At 35.9% G+C, this 23,193-nt stretch overlaps 1 protein-coding gene across 3 annotated transcripts in view; it reads left to right on the plus strand.

The window, feature by feature from the left end:
- The window catches only part of LOC129564868 (insulin-like growth factor-binding protein complex acid labile subunit), a 42,515-nt gene extending 38,166 nt beyond the window's left edge, over nt 1-4,349 (plus strand). For all 3 annotated transcript variants that reach the window (XM_055439062.1, XM_055439060.1, XM_055439061.1), the window contains exons 11-15: nt 937-1,083; nt 1,727-1,883; nt 1,960-2,088; nt 2,168-2,324; nt 3,742-4,349. In XM_055439062.1, the coding sequence (XP_055295037.1) occupies nt 937-1,083; nt 1,727-1,883; nt 1,960-2,088; nt 2,168-2,324; nt 3,742-3,775 (624 nt within the window). In that variant the 3' untranslated portion in view covers nt 3,776-4,349. The remainder of the gene's footprint in view (nt 1-936; nt 1,084-1,726; nt 1,884-1,959; nt 2,089-2,167; nt 2,325-3,741) is intronic.
- Nucleotides 4,350-23,193: the final 18,844 nt, after the last annotated feature.

Here is a 23,193-nt window from a genome sequence, read left to right on the forward strand (position 1 = left end):
TAAATTTTTTATTTTTGTTTCACTTATATGTGTTGTGAATAGAAGTTGCGTTTTCATTCTCGGACATTCAATTATTTTCCATTCCGTGCACTTGTACAAACACCAAGCGCTTTCAGTCATTCCAATCAGGCAAATGTCATGGGGTGGTAATGGTTTTGGGAAAACCCCAATTACATACAATTGCTTTCAGCACTGTGCCGAAGCCACAAGTCGGCTGTGCGGAAATTGCATTTCATTCATTGCGTGCACACCGAAATCAAATTAGCCGCATTGGTTTTCAAAGAAAAAAAAGAAAATATTTCTCGACCTTATATTTTTCGAAATCAAACAAGTTGAATTGCATTCGCAAATATTATTTCAACGGATGTTTGCCGTTTTTTCCACTTCGTTTTACTTTTAATTCGATAATCGAATTCGAGAGAGTTTCAGTGCAATGTGGTTTCAAAACGACAACGTTCTTTCACTCAATGCAGAAAGTTTTACGACGACCGAAATACTCTTCTGTCTGAAATATAATAATCTAATTGAAACGATAGAAGCAAATTTATGTTGAGACGACAGACTTTTCAAAGTAAATGTGAAAGATATAATAAATGTAAATACGAGATAGAGAAAGACAATTTTTTCCTTTCAAAGAAAATGAAATCTACGTGAAATATGAATTCCCTAGATTGCCTAATGAAATACTGCTTAACTCCCATACTTCAGAATAATGTAAAATGTAGAACATAATAACATGAATGAGTCGAAGAAAATTTACGAATTCATGGCAATTATACTACCTTTATGCTTCGATAACGTATCGATGTCACATCTTTTCATGTAAAAAACCTTGGACGGAAAAAAAATCATGACTGCAGAAAAGAAAAATGTGTCGAAATTGCTTTCATTTTTTCTTTTTCTTATGTTTTCATTTCGAACACACATTGTTTACAGCTATTGGATTTGTCGAGGAACAATCTAAACGGTTTTGATGACATACAAGTGTGGAAACTGCGACAAATAAAAGATGTTAAACTGGAGAACAACCCGCTCATATGCGACAGATGCCACATGGGAGCGCTTATAGAAATCGCACAAACGGTACGTATAATTTTGTAATATTTCAGGCCAGTAGAGGAAAAAAAGCGGAGAGAGAGAGAGATGACGAATGTCGAACCCAAACACACAGAAGACTAGCTAGAACCAGAGGGAAGACACACACACACACACGAAAAAAAAGATTCAATCCGATTCAGGCTGTGCGCTATGTTTTTCAGTTCAATATTTTTTCGATCTTCGAGTTTGCATCACTTCGTTTGCATTGGGTGCTTTTTTGTCTGTACGTCTCAAGTTGTCATCGTTGTTAATCTGTTAAGATTTATGCGATTCATGAATATGTTGTGTGATAGGAGTTTTGCCTCTCTGTGTGTTTTTGTCCCATATTCACTGGGTCGGATTTGAGAAAACAACTATTCAGACAAATGGCTTAAAAACTCCCGTTCGGTACCAAACATATGGCATGTATGATTGCATCCAAACGCAAACCAAGCGGCAAAATGTCAACGTTTTTGACAAACAAAATTGTATCGAGTTGAGGCCATGCGAATTGAATGTGATTTAGTGATGTGTACACAGGTACACACACACACACAATATTGGACATCTGGGCTATAAAAAGTCTCTTTTCTGGTCAAGCACACATTCTAATCTAATCACTTTTCCCCGTTCTACACCACATGCACAGCTTTCATGGAACGTATATCCGATTTGCTATATGCCGGAACGGTTGCGCGCCAAACCAATATCCGTTTTGAATGTGACAACATTGGACTGGTGCACTGAATTCGACAACGACCTGTATGATATGGCTGGCATTTCGGAGAATATCCTGTTAAAACGAGGTACACACTATCGATAGCTAAATCATTCGCACACAAATATTCGATTATTTCACATGAACCACGTTTCCTTTTGCAGGCAATTTCAATCTTTTTGCCATCATTTGCGCCGTTGGCTTCATCACCATCGCAATCATTGTGCTAATTATTGTCTTGAGCGTGAATCGACACTCGGCCAAATACTACACAAATGAGGACAAACGTTGCGGTAAGTTATCTAACATTTGCATGGCTTTTTAACACCTCAATGGGCTAATTCGTTCAATTCACACACGCACCTTTTGCAGACGGACTGTACGAGAAAAATATCGATACGCTTTCGATCACCGGAAATGAATTGAACTACAAATTTCCCATCGATGACATCATCTATACGATTGACGAGTCAACGCTGCAGTCGACCACTCAACCACCATTAATAACGTCGTTCACGACACGCAACGGGTAAATTTGAATTGACATGCAGTTTTTTTCCTTCGTTCATTCATCCATTTCTTTTCGGGTTTGAGTCAATGGCAGACGTCGAATTTTGCGTTTGCCTTTAAAATGCCATTAACGGCAATTATCGATAAGTTTGAACGTTGATTTCCACGACGAGAGAGAGAGAGAGAGAGAGAAAGAGGAAAGGCATAGAGAACATCTTTTTTTTACCAGAGTAACTATTAAGTACGTTTTAATTGCTGAAGAAGACCTTTTAATGAATTTCGCTGGAAATCGATTTAAAATTCCAAGAATTTTACAAACAAGTCGATGTTGAGTGTTTGCATTGAAAATTCATATCAAGTGCTCAAAGCGGAGGTGGCAACAGCAGCAACCCACGCACAACGACTGAGACCGTGTGCATGTTAAGAGCCAAATAATTTTCTTAAGTAAGAAATTACAGTCAAGTGGTATTCGATACCATCCCCTTTCGTCACTATTCATTGAATCAGTGTCTCGCCCTGTCTCCTTCTCCTGTGTCCATGTATTTGTTTGCGTGACTCTCGTTTGTGTTACTTTTACAAAAGGATGTATGTAGTTTTATTGCCGTTTTCATCATCGTTTCACATCATCATCATCCCGTTCTCAAGCGCTCAAATAGTTTTAAGTGTGCGGAACATTTAAGTATTTGCTTTTAGTGGCTCATTAAAATGATTTTCACGCCTTTTGCCGCAACAATTTCATCTACTTTTCCCACTTTCACAATCGATGTCTCTGAGCGCAAGTAAATCATGCGGAACATACAAAACCGATCATAAAAATTCCCGCTTGCTTCTTTCAATAACTGAAGAAAAAAATCGGGCTGACGCATATTTTTACAAAGACATTTTATGTCTCGACATGGCTAACAGCAAAATGTGTAGACCAATTCTGAAATAATGCATCGTTAAACGAAAATGCGCATGAAAACCCATTTCGTGCATGATTTTATTGGTATTTGAAATGATGTGTTGTTTCAATAAACATTTTTAAATGGAAATTAGATTCATAACACTCGCTTCAATTCATCATAGACTTAAGAATAACAAATCTTTTACTTTTTTCGAAATGAATTTAAATCAAATGCACAGATAGCATTTTTATCAATTGCTGAACACTTTCCTTTTAAGAACTCTTTAGATAAACATTTATCCATTTGCAAAACACGTATTTTTATATTAAAATCTGTATATATAGAGCAAACCTAAAGTTTTTATATTATTGAAATATATTTCAAGAAATGTTCAGCAAATTTTTTCTCTCCCTCTCCCAAACGAATGGCAAAAAAGACCAATGCAATCCATCGACATCTTGCAATACAAAGAAATAGACTCTATAGAACTGCCAAATGTCAATTTTATATGCTAGGATAATGGTTTAATTTGAATACCCTCTATTGCAGCTATATCTCGTTCGATTGCGATTATTATTTTTAAGATGACCTTTTTTTTCTCTATCAAGATGATACTTATTTGAGACTTATACAAATTCAATATAGGCTATTGTAAATAAAACAAAAGAGAATCTATTTACCGAATCGTATTATTAGATTAATGAAATCAGACAGATTTGAATGATTTAAATGATTTAAACATATTTCAATCAGTTCTTTTTCTTCAAAATTGTATGTTTCTCAAATACTTCGAGTAGCTATTAGCCAATAGTAATGAATTTAAGCGTAAAAGCAATTAGGAATCTTGATAAGTTGACAAAGTTTTTCTTCTAATTGAAATTTAATGGAATTTCAATTAATTTTTACCATTTTTACAAACTCTTTGTCTCTCAGATGATGTTTGAGCTTTACGAAATAATATTGTAAAATGTTTTGCTAGGCGGAAATAAGAGTTGTTGATATACAAATTCCGGTATGCATCGAATTTGAACATGTCCATTTGTCTGAAAGATATTTTTTAAACGAATTGTAATTTAATTAGATTTCGTATTTGTAAGCACACTTTTGAAGAAATACATTTTATTCTATTTTTCGTAATTAAAATCGACAAATCAAAATCACTTGACTTTTATTGCAAGCGAACAATTCCATTTTGAAACAGGAAACTCTTTTGAAACATAGTAGCACATTTGAGTTCGGAATGTGTTTGAATTCATCGACAAACAACGGGTAAGTGTTGAATGTGCACGTGCAGTCACTTAAAAACTGAAAAGGTCAAACCAAACTTTGAAAGCCACTTAATTATTCTTATTCGTCTTTTCCGCTGCAATACTTCAAGTGTCGCACTTTTTCTCTGCTTCCTTTTATAGACATAGAGGCGTCAAAATCGACAGCCGACAAAAGTGTAAAACATTCATTACGTGTCGCACGAGAGGAAGAAAAATCTGATGAGAAATTGCTTGACTGTGATTTAAGTACTTTTTATTTTCTTTTTTCTTGGTTTTTTCCCTTTCGATCGCTACATTTTTCTACAACGAATAGCAGATGCAATTACTGGCAATTTGCATTTAATACTTTTCACTACAAAAAATGCATGAATCTTTAGATTAAAACTCCACCATTATATATGAAAAGAGAAAAAAATTGAAATAAAAATAAAACGAAGAAGAGTGTTTCATTTCTGAGTTTATTTTTGCAGCAATTTTCACGATCAATGGAAAAAATTGTTCTTGAAAAATGTCCTGTTTTGACGAAATAGTCTTTACCGTTCAATGAAGTTGATGTATTTTTTTCTGATTGCAAATGTTCTCGTTTACATTAGGCAAGAAATTATTTCATCCAGATATTTGACATTCTGTCATTGCCACTGTCGAATTAAAAGTGAAAAGAGGATGGAAGCATAAGTGAAGAAACAAGAAATGTACCCATGAAGGGTGAATAACAGTAGATGCCTAAAATTACAGGAGCATAAAAATAGAATCAATACATCTGTGTCACATTGCTCACATTTCTCATCCGTTTGGAAATTGTCATTTTGAAGATAATCATATTTAGTGCTTGGAGGTTTGTCAAATAGAAAAAACCACAGGAACTATAAATAACAATTAACTGAAGAGCAACCAACGGAAAATGCAGTGGACTAATGGTATTTTGGAGAATGTTATCGAAATTCCAGGGCAATGAAAAGGCGGAATTTTATGATCGTGGTGCTGTGAATTTCGACAACATGCGAAGCTCATGAAACAAAATGAAGTGCCTGAGTGAATGTCGCACAGCGAGTAGAAGCGATAAAAACACACAATAAACACTTCATTGAGTTTTCAGTTGTCGTCAAATCACTGTTGCATTATCTATGGTACTTTTGCGTTGAACACATTTTGATTCTGTGTGTTTTGAGCGACAACCCATCGTTCCAAAGAACACACGCTGTGCGTCAGCCAGATGTACTTGAATGATTGAAAGATTGTGTTTCACAAACGGATTTCAACGCATACGAGCGTCATTTGTTGTGTGCAACGCGCCGTAACAAGAGAGAAAAAATGTAATGAAAACATCACACGAAGAAAACCCATATAAACCTGTCGAGTGGTGGAGGTGGCAAGAGAGAACACCGATGCCAGTTCAATATTTTAATCATGCAGCACACACGGAGCCAACATATTCGAAGAGAAATGCACAATTCTCTAAGACAAATTCACTTGATTCCATCATGATTGCGAATAAATCAATTTCAGTTTAATTTTTTTTACTTTGACATTCTATTATTTCGGTTCTCTATAATGATTTAATTCTGTCAATTTTTCAATATATTTTGGACTGCTATTCAAAATCCTATTTCTGGTTAACAGTGTCCAAGGTATCATAACCACAAAACTGTAACAAACTCATTGAATCCATACCGACAATGAACGATGGGCTGACAAACCAAACTTGTTCCCATTGTCAATCACATGAAAATTTTAGACTAAGCAAACATCCACATGACGAAAAGGTGGCCCATAGAAGACGGAAGAAACAGTCTCCTTTTCCGTACTTCCATGGATTTTGAGTTATCGTAATCAAACAACAATAGCCGTGATTCATATTGTGCACAGTGCATACATGTGATGCCCAAATTGAAAACGTCTGGTAGCCATAACCATAAAAAAAACATTGGCCAGCAAAGGGAGTGCTCACAGTTTGAAGTAGATTATTATGAGTGTGTGTGAGCGTGCGCCAAAAACATGTATATGTTTATTTGCATGACATTCCAAACATAAATAACAAAACCAATTGAAATATAGGTATAGAAAGAAAAAAAATGAATGAAATGCCATGATGTTTTATGTCATGCACAGAGGTTGAGCGTCGGTTTGGGTTTGGGATTGCAATCGTGAAACCGCCTGTAAATATAAAACAGGCGTTGTGATAAAATGGTATCGCCAGTTGAAAAAGGGGCCTCGACGACCATAAAAAATCATTTGTGAGTTTATTTTATCGTTTGGAAAAAAATGAACGGCTTTTTTTACCACAATTATACGGCTACAGGTCACATTTGTTGGATAGAAAGAATCGACTCGGGTATTCGAGCACTCAACTTTAATCATGTTCAAAACGTGAAAAATCAGGACCAAAATAAGTAGATAAATTATCTGAAATTTTAACATAAGTTATGGAAATGATTACAGAGCTACAGAGACTATGACAAATGCCGCAAACAATATGATTTCACAGAAGGTTCAATAAAACTATGCATTTTCGTTGAAGGCTCAACACATAAGGGATTTTTACGAGTTCATTCGAATGTCAAATTATTTTGATCTACTATTTTGAATGTCAAGTTCAAGAGTACATTTCCTTTTGGTTATGCAAATCTTCTGGTGTGACACAGCTCTATACTAGAGCCTCTAGTTGATTTTTTTGACCTATCTAATTTGATATCTTAGATCTATTCAATTTTCTTTGGCTTTCTTCATTCAAATTATCAGTCAAATTGGTTGGAAAATACAAACATACATATTCCTTTCTTCTGTCATTTAATCCAAGAAATAATTGTTGATGTCACTTATTTGGCAAAGCCATTGCTTATTGATACAATCTTATCTCTTTGGTGAACAAAAACGCCGTTCGTAAATAAAGATTTTGTATTGTGATCTTCAGTAATTAAATTATTATCATTATAAAATTACCAATGTTAAGTTATAGTTGATATTTATGAGCCGAACGAACGTTTTTTTTTTTTGATTAATTTCCCATTCCTCTCTCTAGAACAGAAGCAAATGTCGTTCTGTTTCTTCTTTTTTGGTTCGACTAAACCCAATTCAATGATTTTTGCTAGTGATATAAGCCTCCAAAGCCTATCTTGCTTTCGCCATATTTTTTTATTGCTCTGTTTACTGTGTACAACATTCCAAATATCACCCGAATTTGTCGCTATTACGATTGGTCGCCCAAAGTACACCAACTCAACGCAACAAAATAACGGCAATAAAATTATTATCATATCCAAAGGAGAGCGCCCGAACAAACAAAATATATAAGCAAAGAAATCGAGGGTGCACACAACACAACCAACGAATAATTCATCAATACGAGATTGTACTTTTGATGTTTTCGGTCGTTATTCAAGTTCGTTGTGTTATGACTGAAGTTGTACGCATGTTATGTAACAACATGAGATTTGGTACGAGCAAAAATTTTGCTTGGAATGTTACAGTATTCAAAATGAATGAGATTTTGTTGTGACCAATCTTGGATATTGGTCGTTAATACGGCGGTCGTTTGATGCGTTCCAAACAACGCCAAGGAATGCCATTTTCTAATGTCATTCACATTCAATGCTCAATCTTATTCGACTCAAAAATCTGGGTTGAAGCCATTTATCCAGAGACTGGAATGTCACAAAATATTGCGTATTGCAACAATCTCCACAGTTTGCTTCGAAATCTTGGGCTATTCGATCCTCAATTTACAACAAAGCAAGAAAAAAATGGTATGAAATGAAGCGAATGCGGTAGCTAGAAGAAAGTCAAATGTTCTGGAATAAATGATCAATTGCACAATTTGCGACATAAAAGTGAACGGAATCGAGAAAAACAGGGTCTTACAAGTGATCACGGTTCGCAATGGCAATAATAAATAATTGGTCGTGAAATATTGCTCAATGTCTGATTCGAATAAATTAAAATTATTCACTGGGCGTAAATCGTCCACAGCAGACAGTTCAAGGGACCCTTTTTTCTCTCTCTCTCTCATTTCACCATTCAAGTCACAAAAGCAAATACAACGCGAAACAAAATCAATTCAATTGGTTGGTGCCTTTGAAACGGTTGTCAATAAAAGTCATAACGTTCATTTCGAATAGAAACAGAAAAAAAGTCCAAAAAAGATTTATGTTGATGAAGTAATTACGACTATGGTCTTGAAATGCTGAAAGTGGTTGTATTGCCTCAACAAAAAACACATTGAGGCTCCTATACAATGATTCATTCCATGTCTGCACTCTCCGACTCTCCGTATTGAGTGAATTTTACTATGATGTAAAAACAACAACATTTCATGACCATAGTCGTTCATTTCAAGCCGCACATATATTCATGGAAAATTATTTTTAGACGATGATGATGATGCTTTTTACTAGGGGAATATCACGCTCCTGAATCTTGTGAGATATTTAAGATATTTGAAATAAGCATCAATTGTATGACATATTTTCGAATATTTCGAATAAATAAATCAGATTTTTGTGGATTTTGGAGATATTTGAGATTTTTTGCATTAAATACAAATAAATACATTTAAATATCATTCATAATCACAAAAATCCACAATATTCCGCCGTATTCACAAATATCCACCATATTTCATACGACAGATTCTTAGAGATAAATTGGATTCTTTTGAAATATTTCAAATAATTCAAGCGTGATATTCCCCTAGGATTTTTGCTGAGTTTCTTTCAGAGAAAGAGAGAGAGCGGAAGAGAGGAAAAGAGAGAGGTAGCCAAACTTAATCGGTACATTGAGGCAACAAATGGATTTGTACAGTCACAAGTCTTGATGTGTTACTTGTTAATCATGGCATCAAAGTCTTCAGAGTCACTCACTAAGTAAATGCTGTGTTTTCTTTTTATCTGTTTTTCACTTAATTTGTCATATAACATATTGAATTTATCATCACAATTCAGCGTAATTCATTTGATTACATTCGGTTAGAAAATATTTCGAGACTCGCAATATATGGCGTACGTCTTATTATGAGAAAAATTAAGGCGTCATAATACGAGCAAGCAGAAAAAATATTTTTGCAATTCATTTTAATCAGATTGGTGGAATTTATCCGATCCTAAAAAAAACATCACATTTTTGTGTACATAATATGTGAAAAGATTCACTTTTTCACATGCAAAAAGTGAATCGCTCATTGTTGTGAAGTGACCGGCAAAACGAAACGAGATGAATGTCAGCTAATTAGTCGCTATTATCCCAACAATTTGACGGTGGTGGAATTTAGTACTGTTTTTTTTTCGGTGGTGTTGTTTGTTTTCTTTTTTAACCGCAGTCAAATGCCGCATAATTGAATAATTAAACGCAATTTGATGACTAAATTAAAGCACTTTTTTTGTTTCCACTTTACTCGGTAATGCGCAGCTTGTTCGTTGTCTTCGTCATCGAGGAATATGTCGTCAACAAGGAATAAGGAGCCGAGTATCATATTCACCGCAACTGAATAACGGCTCGCACTGCGGTTCAGCTTAAACGTGTTTTTGTGAGCGGGTAATTGCTGGCAATTTTCGTCACATCAATCATTTTGCTAAGACGCTCCATCACTCAACGCCAATAAAGCGAGAACGAGATGAAGAGAGATCTGTGTCACGGAACAAGGAAAACATACCCAAAAACACAGGCATATAAATAAATTTCCGTTCATCAGTCATCATTATTTCGCACTCTTGTTTATATACAGTTGAAAATGCCACAAATCTCATCCGAGAAATGGTATCGCATTTCTCTCGTTTGGAATCGGCGTGAGAAAATCAACAAACGTCTTAAATTGGTGTTTAATGCGTGTTTGGTATAGTCTAAAAACTCGATTATTCAACACAATAATCGTATCAGAAGTGACGACACTTAATTTTATCTGGGTTTTTGTAAAGCAATGAAAGTTGTTGTGGTTGACATTGAATTTAAGTTGCCGTTGGCATTGAGCGAATGAGATTTCCATCAATTGATGATATTATTACAAATACACTGTCGATTTATGGCCCAAGATTAGGGTTTTAAAATAAGAATCTTACGGCGACCTTCCCCATTCTTTGTACGAAATGATATGAATAAGTTGCTTTGGTCAAGTAGTATTTATCGTTTAGAAGATTGACGTAAGAGGAAAACATTTGCCGGCATTAAAAAGATGTTTTATGGTCGTCTGCTCGTAAGGAAGAAAAAAAAGAACAGGGGGAATTTTCTGCTTACAGACAAATATCGATTGAAGTATCAAAAATACATAAATTCTGTCGCAGCAGAAGATTTGTTGAGCGACAACATGTCATCAAATATCACATACATCTATCTATCTACGGAATAAGGAAAAAAAAATAAAATGTTCATGACTTTCGTTCCCAGATAAAAACTCCAGCGAAAAGTGCTGTGCAAGCGAAACAAAAAAACGGGAGAAATATGAATTGTTCGGCAAACGAATGCCAACAGCACACACAAACACATCCAAAAGACAAAGTGGAAAGAAACTGTAGCCAAAGTTAATTTATGATGCTACTGCCTCAGTGGAATGTATATTCCGTAATATTTCTATACGCCGGAGACGACGAATGCACCAAGTATCAAAGGCGCTAACTACAAGACACAAAAGGGAGAAAAGAAAGAAAATAGAAAATCAAGAGGAGAAGAACAGCGAATAATGGATATTGACACGATTTTTTTCCGTTGTTCAGTCATTTTTGGTTTGCCTCTTGTTGCCATGAAAACTTATCTGGCCATCTTAAGCGGTTGTAGTAAAACGATTCAGGCTATCATATTAAGCGAACATCTGGTTAACTGTGTAGGCATATGCGATATCATACGGATACATACACATGCATGTAGATACACATTTGACGTAATAAGTCCTTTTATAGTAGAACGAGAGAAGAAGAAAAACGAAGCAAATTCCAGTGGCGAAGCAAATCACAGACAAAACTCTCTCGTTCGCTTTCTTTTTGCCACTATTCCAAATGTAGCTCATAATTCTACTGGCGGATTTTTTCTCCCCGAAGTGATGCTTTCGATTTACAAGATTATGTTCACAAGAAGTTAGTGCTGTTTGAACGTTGCACAGTTCGGAAACGACTTTTACACTGAATAAATTTGAACTCAAAAACGAACACAGAATAAATTATGATGCGACTCCAAGATTGTGTGTTGTCGAAAGAATTTCGGGTTTTAATTTAATTATGTGCGCACTCTCTCTCTCTCTGTTTGCGGTTTCCGTTTTTTCTCTGCTCATCACATTGAGCTGCATTAACGCCTTCATAAGTTTGCGTCCCAAAAGTGCATCAAACTTTTGTATGATCATAATTGTTTCAGCACAAGTCCCCACTGCCATGCCGACACACAAATTTATCGAGGTTTTTGGCGGTCTTCGCAAAGGTTTTGCTGAATTATGATTGTAATTTATACAAGAAAGTTTTAGCCAGCACACAACTTGCACCAACCTCGCCAAGTGCAATGCTATCGAATATCGTGCAGCATGCGCGCCTTCTCTCTATATCTCTCTCCTCGCTGCCATTCTCTTTCTCATACCCAACTCGAATCGCCGTAAATATGCACAGTTTAATATAAAATGTATTTTGTTTCCGTTTTCACAACAACGACGACGCTGATGACGATGGCAACGACTTTTACTGCTGCACAAACAAATGATGATTCATGTGAAGATTTTTCGTTGGAAAACTAAATCAAAAGCAGATTTTCCAGCGTATTGCGTTCGAAACAGCGATAGCCGATCGGAAAATCTATTTTGCATAAAACCACATGGAACTTACTGGCCACTCTTTTGCCGCTGTTGCTTCTATTGTTGTTTTGTTTGTTTATTTATGGGAGTATTTGCTTATGGACACACGAAATACCTGAAGTAAAATAGAAAGGAGGCGAAAAAAAATGTGCTGCAACTGAAAGAGAGAGAGAGAGAGAGAGCATCAACTTTTGAACTATGAAATATAACGGCAGCGCCACACACATATTTTCGCGGAAGTTTGTAGATGGCGAGAATATGAATTTCGATGAAAAGAACCAAATTCACCATAAAACGATGGTCAAATGAAAACAAAGAATTTTCATTGAAAAAACTTTTCGATGAAAAACTATTCTTCAATGGAAAAAATGCTTTAGTGAAGAAAAAAAAACTGTGAACGAATGCAGCTAAAATGTTATCTGATTCGATTGCATGGCGTTTGATTAGTTGTATACACACCATGCATTGCTTTCAAATGGGTTCATATCCATAGATGGAAATTAGATCTAGTTGCGCTGCTTTGGATGGCCACGACTGCGATAGGGCAGTCATGAGTGGCAAAAAATTAATTACGATTCGTATATGCAGAAACCCTGGTTGGGGGATTGCCGTCCGTGAGTATGCGTGTAGAGGTTTCCGAATCGCCAAGTTTGACCATGAAATTCTAACTTTGTAATAAATCATATTTGAGCTGAATTTGCATACATTACAATATGAATGCAGTTTACGATGTAATTTTATTTTTGTGCCCTGCCATATATTCCGTTCCTGAATAAATAATGAACTATTGTGTAAGCACATTTGCACAGCGCTCGGATAACCACAACAGTGAACCCAATTGTTGATTTTTTTCTTCTTCTCGGCAATCCACCAACGGAAGCTCTCTGTCTGACGTGAGAAAATAAAGCGATAGAACACGAAGCAAATTTTATTATCAAAGAATTTCTTTGGGACCAGATCACACAATACCAACTCTATTGTGTGCACTTAACATAAAAAAAACGAAATTCCGGTGAAGCAAATTTGAAGTGCGTCATTTTATGAGTGCTTTGATATCGGAAATTTTGCGTTTTCCACAAGAACCGTCGAAAATTTTCAATGTTGAGTTTTTAGTCTCAAGGGGTGCTTTTGCCTAATAGGCTACCGGTTGGTGACAATGACACACACACATACACGGTAGGAAAAAATATCACGTTCCAACTTCGGTTCTCTGGAGGTTAATCATTCCGGCAGGTGTGCTGGAAAAATAAAAATAAAAACTGGAAGTGTCATCACACGAATCAAACGTAGATAAAATTAACTTTCATGAACCAAAATTCGATGATCTGATGATACAGATATTGAAGCTATGTATGGCATTCCATTTGTTTTATTTGAACTGTAAAGTAGCGGAATAGATATGTATCAGCACATTTTGATTGTGCTTTAACATTCACTGTGGGGGCTATCACAGTTTTCCTTCGCCTTAAGTACACAATAAGGAACACATTGCTCCTAAAAAAACAGAACGTTCTTCGGTATGTTTTTTTTTCTGCAAATCAACCAGGAGTTGATTCCGCATAAATTTTGGGCAATTTGATTCGAAACAAAGAATCGGAACAGCATGTGTGCAAATATCATGACAGAAAAATGAAGTAGGATATCAATAGAATTACATGTGCGGATACTTCCGAGAAATTCATCAAAATATTGATTCGACAATTTATGAATCGATTGGTTTTACTCCTGTTCAAATATTTACGAAAATTTCTCTAGCCCTTGGTATACCATATCCACTTAACCATCGAACTGCTGCTCTTTTTGATTCGATATGAGAATGATCATATACCTGGCCTGGTTAGCACATTACTTCTTCCATAGAGTTCAGGCTGTGAACAAATGTTTGTTTGCTATTTCACCGATACGTACTCACACACACACACACTATAGACACTCGACAACGCATTCTGATACCGTTCGTTGTATCTGGTGGCGTGAACAGTGCACCATCATCGACAAAAAATCAAGTGATGGACGGGATAATGGAGCATAAAGCGGATTTTCCGAGAATGAGTGCTTGAGAAATGTGGAACTCAAAATTATTTCCCAATCGAAAAATAAACAGGCTTGCGGCAACCCTTCCGCAACGATATGTATGCGTCTATAATGTTCTATATACAACCGACTTCAAATAAACAAACCCACTTCATATCCAATTGAATATCGAGTAAGTTTCGCTTTCTTATATCGACTCCATTGAACCGGGTTCTTTTTTTATTTCACGCATACAATTCTCGCAACTTTTCCAATCATTTTTTTCACTTTGTAGAACGAAGAGCACAGCGCACACATGGTCTCAATCGCCTGTGAATATTCTCTCAAGCCAATCAAATACACGTGATAACAGCACATCAAAGGAGAATAAGAATGCTTGTGGGAAATCTTCACGAACGAATTTTCATTAGCTAATTGCAAAAACATTGCGGAAAAAAAACGGAAAATGTAAAATGTTATCGAATAAAATTCAGGAGTTATTTCATTTGGAAAAAGAACACGCAGCGAGAATTTCATAGAAATGCACATAAAATAGTTTTCGATGGTGAAGATAATGATCAATTCAAGTCATAAATTTTATTATTTTCACTTGGAAAGTGCGCTTAAAATTTCTGTATGCGATGAAATGAAATTTTGCTGATACAGTAATGCATTTAATTCAACATCGTGAAAATCACACTCGTCGGAAAACTCTCTCGCTCGAAACGAATAAAAACGAACAGTGCGGAAAGAGAGAACGTTCAAATAATGCAAACGGTAATAAAATCGAGAACATGATACGAATATGATTTCCGAACATTTGGAGCACAAGTAGTCTCTGGCGGAATGAAAGAAGAAAAGAAGAGCCGTAATTGAGATATTCGATGGAATTAAGTCATTTTGCGAACAATAATGCCCTAGTTGCAAAAGTGCAGATGAATGAAATTAAAGCGTTTTATAATCATGATGTGTGTGTGTGTGTGTGTGTGTGTGTGTGTGTATTAAATGGACTGAATGGTTTTCGAAACAAGTACTGTATGTGCTTACGAAAAAAAGAGCGCAAAATAACTCAATTTCTGTTCGGAAATGACTGAAAAATGGAAAATTCATTAAAATAACTTCACCTTTATGATGCAATTTGCAAAGAGCATGTCAGAAAAACAAGGAAAATGGCAAAATATTTTAACTTCAATGCATTCCCAAAAGCTGAATAACAAAATTAGTTCGAATGGGTTTTCTATCTACAAAGCTTTGTATTTGACTAGAATAAAAACACTCAGTTTCAGCTTCGATAATTGTTTCACTAAATCTCCAACGGTTTACTTTACAAATTTATGAAATTATAAAATCTCAAAATTCACTTTTTTGAACAAAAAAAATTATTGGATGCGATGAAAAACGGTTGAATTGGAAAGCAAAGGAGTTACCGAACTAGAACTATGAAGTTTTCCGAATGTGAATAATAATAAAAGTTACCAAATGATGGATTCGTGGGAAAATGGGAAAATAAACCGATTAACATTAAGCAATTATTTTCGAATATAAATTCGATTTGTTTATGTTATACTAGACAGTCGGTGCTTGAAATTCAAACTCGGAATGCCATTTCGCGAAAGTGTCGATAAGTTATTTAAAGTCGATGTTTTTTATGAGGAGAGTTAAGCAAATGCTTGATGTGCTGAATGTAAAACGTGCATTTATATATACGAGGTATTAAAAGCATTTAATACGGATGAAATCGATTGGCTGTAGATTTTCAGCGATATGAGCAGGAAAGATGGTATCGTAGGAAGTTTATCAACACATAAAGTTCAAATAAAAGCGAACGATTTTCCGCATCAGCGTGTATTGCATTTGTGCAGCATCTTATCAAAGATCATAATACGAACAGAACAGACATCAGTATCTAAATGAACACAAAATTGGATGCTTGTTCGAAGTTTTCGTGCTTAATATTTTCAAGAGGAGAGAAAATATGGTATCATCTAAAGTTTTCTATGTTTTCTATCAACCCATGATGCATTTCATCTCAAACTATGTATTATTCTCGAAAAAGTGTTGCCGTATCGTCTCACATATGTGTATATTTGCATGTCACAAGTAAAAAGTCCATTTCAGTCCACTGATCTGTATCATATTACTCAAAATCCTATGTAAAATCCATTTTTCAATTTTCAATTCCACACCAGAAACTAGGTAAGTCTCTTTCCATTGTCTCTTTCGGAGAAAAAGAAATGTTTGTAACAAACAGTTTGTTCACAATCCAGACAAGAAAATCAGCTTTTCGACAAATTGAGTGTTCGCTGCAAGAGTATCATTCAAACGAATTGGAGCAATGGGCTTTTTGATCACAAACCCATTTTCCATTATCAAGTATTCTCTTTGTGGATTCATTTTATGGTATTATGCGCTCGAGATTTCGATAATGGCTCATTTTCCGAATTCAATGCTTTGCGTTGCTACCGGAAGCATTTGCAACCGAATATGTGCGTGCAAAGTGCCGAAGTAGCATAAATGAAATGTACTTGAAAATTTTGTGCAATTGCAGCTGTTTCCATCGTTGTCGAACAGAGACAGATTTTATGTTTCACAACTGATGTTACTTGCTTAGCACGCAAAAGGACAATCATGAACATGCGAACAATCACCGAAAGCAAATCACGAACACAAACGCTGCAAAAACGGGAAATGGTTGTGCCAAAGGCGATTAAGTTGGAAGAGAGAGAAGGAAATTTTATTTTGACGTCGATTTCATATTCTGTCCGCGATCGTATAATTGACGAGAGTCTTTTGAAGCTATCGCTCCCATTTGTCTAGTTCATTTTTCATAGTTATTGAATGCAGCGCGGTATTCTTTTGAGCAACACAAAAATGTTTGTTTTACTTTGTTCTTGAGATTAGCTTGATATTTGTTTGAGCGTATTTCGACGGAAAGAAAAATTTTGCTTGAAATTGATGGAATCTTTTGTAGCCTAATTCAAAACCTACATCAAAATATCAGCTTATTCACACTTTATCGTAGGATTATAACGAAATAATTTCGCAGAAATTCTATCCCAAACCAAAAATATAATCTCGTGAGGTGCCTTCGCTAATGTCTTATTAAGCGATGAAATTCTGTCGAATTGAAATGCCAAAAGACTTTTTTTTTCGGAGAATCGGAGTGTGTTCTTCAATCATCTAAAATATCACGAACAGTCGCTCATTTTCATTGTTTCAGCCAAATCAGCATTTACGAAATTTTATACCCGAGTTTTTTTAATGCCGCCACCACCACCATCGCTGCTGCGATAGCATCCATGAATAAAACAGCTGTAATCAAGAAGAAAAGATTCAAGGCGAAACATTTCGCACACTTGTCGCTGAGTAGTGAGTGTTCTATCGATTTTCTCTTGCTGCTACCGCCAACACCGAAAAATGAGCTATAAATAAGAGAGCACGCATCAAAAAGACGCGAGCAAAAGGAACGGAGAAACGAAATTTATCCAAAATAAAAAATGATAACCGGAGTCGACATCACATACTGCATTGCGTAAATAAATAATAACCTTTAAAAGCAACTGAAACATTTTTCTTTGAGGAATATCGTTCCGTGAACAAGACTTTCATTAGCTTGAGTTCTTCGTTCTGCAGAGAGAACTATTCATGCGGAAAGCGCAAAATGTCACGAAATTCGCATGATTGATAGAAAACGTGATGCATTCGAATTAAACCGGATTAAATGTTTGATGGAGTTTGTATGCGATCCCAATGAGGAAAACGTTACAGTTGTACACATTTTGTGCACGGCCAATGTAATTTCTCCATAAGCTGTGCACAAAATGTGTACAACTGTAACGTTTTCCTCATTGGGATATTTTCGTAATATTACAAAATTATTGCAGAGCAGTCGGATTAATCAAACGAAATATATAATATTCGGTTATTTGCCAAGGAATCAAATAAAATTGGCCATTTTACCGATTCAATCGATGACCACCACTTCATTATACAGAACAAATCAAACTATTCAATTTAACACCGCACACTAAATTCAACGGCATGCATACAAGAATTTGAATTAGATTGGATGGTTTTCATTCATCCGTTGGAAATAATATGTTTGCGCTCAGATCGGTTTGCTTTTTCATTAATCAAATCAGCTCATCGCTTCGCTTCTATCTGCAATAAAATCCTGGGTCACGTCCAAACAACGAGCCACAAACGATTTGAATGTTTAACTTTGATTTGATTTCACAATTTGAACAAATATCAACAATTCAATATGACTTTTAATAAACAAACGTTGTGCATTTATACAGTTTTTTACTGCATTTTCCAATTCGCTTTAACCATTTTGTGCATTTGATAGCTGCAATGCAGTCTTCGACTAATTTTCGCTGCTGCACGTTCGCAAAAGGGATGCACAGAGAAAAATGGTTGTGATGAAAATATAATTCATTTTTGGAGATATAAAAATAGGAAAAGAAAAATGTTTTTTCCTAACTCGATTTGAAATCATTCAACATTTTGTCCTTGATTTTCCCAAAATAATCTAATCTGATCTCTATTTCCATATTTTAGGTCACACCATTCGTCTGTGTGTAAACTCGATCGATTCGGGTCAAGTTGAAGCCAACTTTGATGGAAGCCACTCTTTTTTTCATTTTTAATTCCTTCGCAATAAAAGAATTAATTTGAGTCACCCGAACGTTTTTTTTAATGGTGTGAAACAAGTACAAGTGGCGCAAACTTTCTCTGGGGGATTTGATTCCATCAAAAATTGGCAAACCATTTGAAAAAGGTGACACCGGAGCCAAGCCAAGCCAAGCCAAGCCAAGCCATGGCTTGCGGGCTAACAAAAACATTCGTTCAAGTGCTTCAAAATTCATTATTTTTCCCACGGTCAAATGGCTTTTTTTATTCGCAATTCCATTCGTAGTTTGCTTGTTGTGATGATGCAGGTGTTTGTATTGGCACTTAATGTGAGTGCACGCAGAGAGTAGTTTGCAAAGTCAAATCAAAAATTTGTCAATTAAATAAAACCAATTTCCCAAAAGCCAAATGAAATAAGTTTATTGGATTATATTTTTTGAATGACGGCGTTGAACTAGTTTGATAATAATAATTGAGTGTTTGATATCAAAGCAGCGTTGTGAGTAAGCACCGCTTAATGCTTATATATGCTTACAAGGTATTTCGTTCCGGGGAAATGTTGTTGTGAGTACGATATGACTGAGTAAAAAAAATCTCTATATTAAGTCGCTTTTTCAACAGCGTGCCACCAAAGCGATTGTCATCCCGACCAATTAGCTGATAATATCGATAGCGTAGAAGTGCACACTTGGTACAATTTGTTGAATGAAAAAGAAAGAGCTCCTCTCATAACGAGCGATATTGTTATTCTCCTGCGATGAAGAACAAGATGCTTGAATATATTTACATAACAACTACTTGGGTTAGTTATCTTCTTGCTAAAAAAAAACATACTCTGGATGAGAGTAAAACGCTATTGTTCACCATGGTTAATACTATGCAATAATAATGACAATACATTTAAATTATTTCAAGCGTCAGAGATCAGAAGTGGATGTAAGTGTTTTCTGTTTAGCAAAATTGAAATGAGCAAGTGCGTTCGGAACGTTCAAGTGAAAAAGATCCATAGTAATTGTGTGAAACAACGTAATTGCACACTCGACATACTTGACAAATTCGCGATGTGAAGAATTCTGAAGAAAAAAGAGACGCTCAAACAAGAGCCAGAGCTTAAAGTATATAGTCATGCATAGTCGTATACACTTACACATCCACCACCGGCAGCAGACGCATTTAACAACTTATCTTATTAATTGTTCTGAATTTAATGATTAATAATGTTGTTGGCTGTGATTTATGCTGTGTAAATATTTCGTGTTTGCTATGCACATACACAAACGCGTGTGCACCGCGCTCAAGTCCGCATTTGAATTTTCTCTATCTTACACTCTCTCTCTCCCTCTCTCTTGCTTCATTGTTCGATATTATAAACTCATTATTATTATATTGTATGAACGATTTTGCGTCTCCAACAAAACTTTGCTCACTCGCAATCATACACATGATTCCGTTCTAATTGCAGATATGGCAAAAGATGTATGGAAATGGCTACAGTTAAAAGTAAATCCCGTGAATTTGGTTTTCAGAGAAAAGTGCTCGCACTCGCGGAGTCGTTGTCAATGCCAACAATAGCGGCGGAAGATCCATTGTGTAGCTCAAATCATTAAGTGCATTTTGGCAAATGAACTTGTTTTCGAAAAACCTCTACGCGACGAAAGTCCCGCACATTTAAGCGGCGATACATGTATCGTAGCACGAAATCGTACACAGTCATTTGACAAATAGCACATGTCTGTGCCACAGAATTCGGTGCCAATAAAAGTGATAACGTTTTCGTTGCAATAGAAGGTTTCTTCGATGCAAGCGCTTGCATCCAATCGTTGCCCTTCATACGAATGTTAATTGGAAAAGTTCGTTGTTATCAAAAGTTTTCAAACACACAAAATACGATTCGCTTCTATTCATAATTTTCGGTTGTGTGACACAGCGAATAGAGAGAAAATTGGGTCTTTGTTCTGATTTTGAAATTGTGTAGGAAAAAAAGCACCCGAAGCGAGTGGAACACATTCACTTGGGGAACATTTTAAGAAACTCAGTTCGTGCAGAACTTCCATTCGGTATCGCTTTTTGAGAGAGCGAACACGACAAAATGCACCTGAGTGAATGAGGTTTCGTTAGTTTCTTTAGTTTCACTTGCACATGACTCACTTAGCAGAGAATGTGCTGTGAATTCTCGATTCACTCGAGCTCATCGCCTTTTGAAGCGTGCTATTTGATGCAAGTTGCATTTACCACGAAAAACACCATCACCACCCTGAAATGATCCTCCAATAAAAGTATCATTCGTGGGAATAGTTTGAGGCTTTATAAGAGCAAGCTATTTTGGGTATACGATCAACACCATCGACTGGTATAAAGCTCGACATGTTCATTTGATATTAATAGAGTGCGGATGGCAATACAATTTAACTTAAAGCATCACACACACATAAACCGAACAAGGCGAGATTGAACGGAGATTGTGTAATGTAAACTTGGTTTCGATATCGCCGAAATCTGCAATAAGGCTATGCGAAAGCGAGTAAATGATGTACAATTTTAATTATGTCAAAACTTTGAACTAGTTGGAACAACAGTAATCCAATATTTGGTTTAGTAAGATTTACAACGATTAAATTGCATATTCGATGCTTCGGCACGTTTCCGTACCGTTTCCGACAGTATTTGAAATAGAGAAATATGTTAACGGCAAATTGAAACCATTTTTTTGCTATCCTCCACCAAACGAACGCTCCTAACTGCGAGCAATTTCAATTATGCGAGTTGACAATTTGAAGAGGAACAAACTAATTGGTATTGAAATCGATAAATATCAACAAAAGCTCGACCGAAAATCAAACGCAAACATTTGAACAATCAAATAAAGTAATGAAATGACAAAAGCGATAATTGGAAAAAATTACAACTCGGTCGAGCTTTCGAAGTATCGGCGGTGGTTCTGGTTTTGCGTGAAAATTAGATATATACGGCATGCTCAAATATTTGATTGACTTTTATCAGCATTACAACTGGCCGATCGGCCGTTCCAAATATTACAATAAGCTAATCAAATAACCGAACGCATTTAATTTGAATTTCAAATGGTGATCGAAATCGAGTCGATGTTGGCTAATGAGATTAAAGGTTTTGTTGAAAATGAAATTTGAAAACTGATAGCATCGACAGGCAACATCATCAAATCATAGCTCGCCAATTACAATACCGCCCGCAAAATACATATCATGGGCAACAGATTTTCAGCGAAAATAAAGCGCACTCTCTCACTCGGTTACATCCGATATTACATTAATCATATGACATGATATAATGAAAATAAAGTGGAATGTGAACCAATGGGCAAAAACAAAGCACACGTTTGCAAATATTCGGCGAGTTGAAATTGTGTGCTTTCAGTGCTTGGTATTTTCATTGACATTGCAACAACATTTAATCCTCGAAAAAAGCCGCGATATCGTATCTCTTTCCATGGAACCAACCAACCAACTCGGCACATTTTAATATTTTGCTCGTGGCCATTTTCTAGCTCATATTTCTCACATTGATGAAACCGCAGTCATAAGTTCATTCATCGTGCCTAGAATGATGGTGGGTATAATGCTATCCACCGCCGAAAATTATCATATTAATCTCACGTCGTGGAATACTTTTCGCCAACAATGCGAGGCTGTCAAACGATGGGCAAAAATAGAAAACATTGTAATTTATATTTCAACGAATGGAAATGATGCTAATGCTCATAATTGAATTTTCTCCAGCACTCATCGTAGCGCGCGCTACGAAGCGCAAGAGTTTCATTTGTTTTCGTAATTTATTTGTTCCATTCATTCTTTGTTATTTGTTAATAAAATAATTATCATACATAACAAGTGGAAAATGTAACGGTTGCTCTTGAAAAAGGTAGGCCAAAAATATTCAGTTGGTTGAAGTGTGGCTGTGTGTGTGTGTCTGTGCATTTGGGTATTTTTGGTGAGGTATGGATAAAAATTCAAGCGATTGTTTATCGAAAATATTTGCATGGAACGATGCGCACACAGCGTCAATTCATTTTAGTTGCGTTCAATGCCAGTGTAAATGACACTCCGATCCCGCTGACTTGTCGATTGGTGTTTATTTACTGTGTAAACATGCAAAATACACAATATTCAGCTAATTCTAAAATTTCACTCGACATGTTTTAATTCCATTCAACCCAATGCGTTTAATATTCTCACAAAGTGGCCCAACGAATATAACAATTTAGTTCTGGATCAATAATATGTGCATCCGGGACATTTACCGCGCGCACACACACAGACACGTACGCACAAAAAACACAACTGCTGTGTCACA

Source organism: Sitodiplosis mosellana, unplaced genomic scaffold (assembly GCF_009176505.1).
Source record: "Sitodiplosis mosellana isolate CC-2019 unplaced genomic scaffold, AAFC_SMos_1.0 Smas_scaffold_2, whole genome shotgun sequence".
Taxonomy (NCBI): Eukaryota; Metazoa; Arthropoda; class Insecta; order Diptera; family Cecidomyiidae; genus Sitodiplosis; species Sitodiplosis mosellana.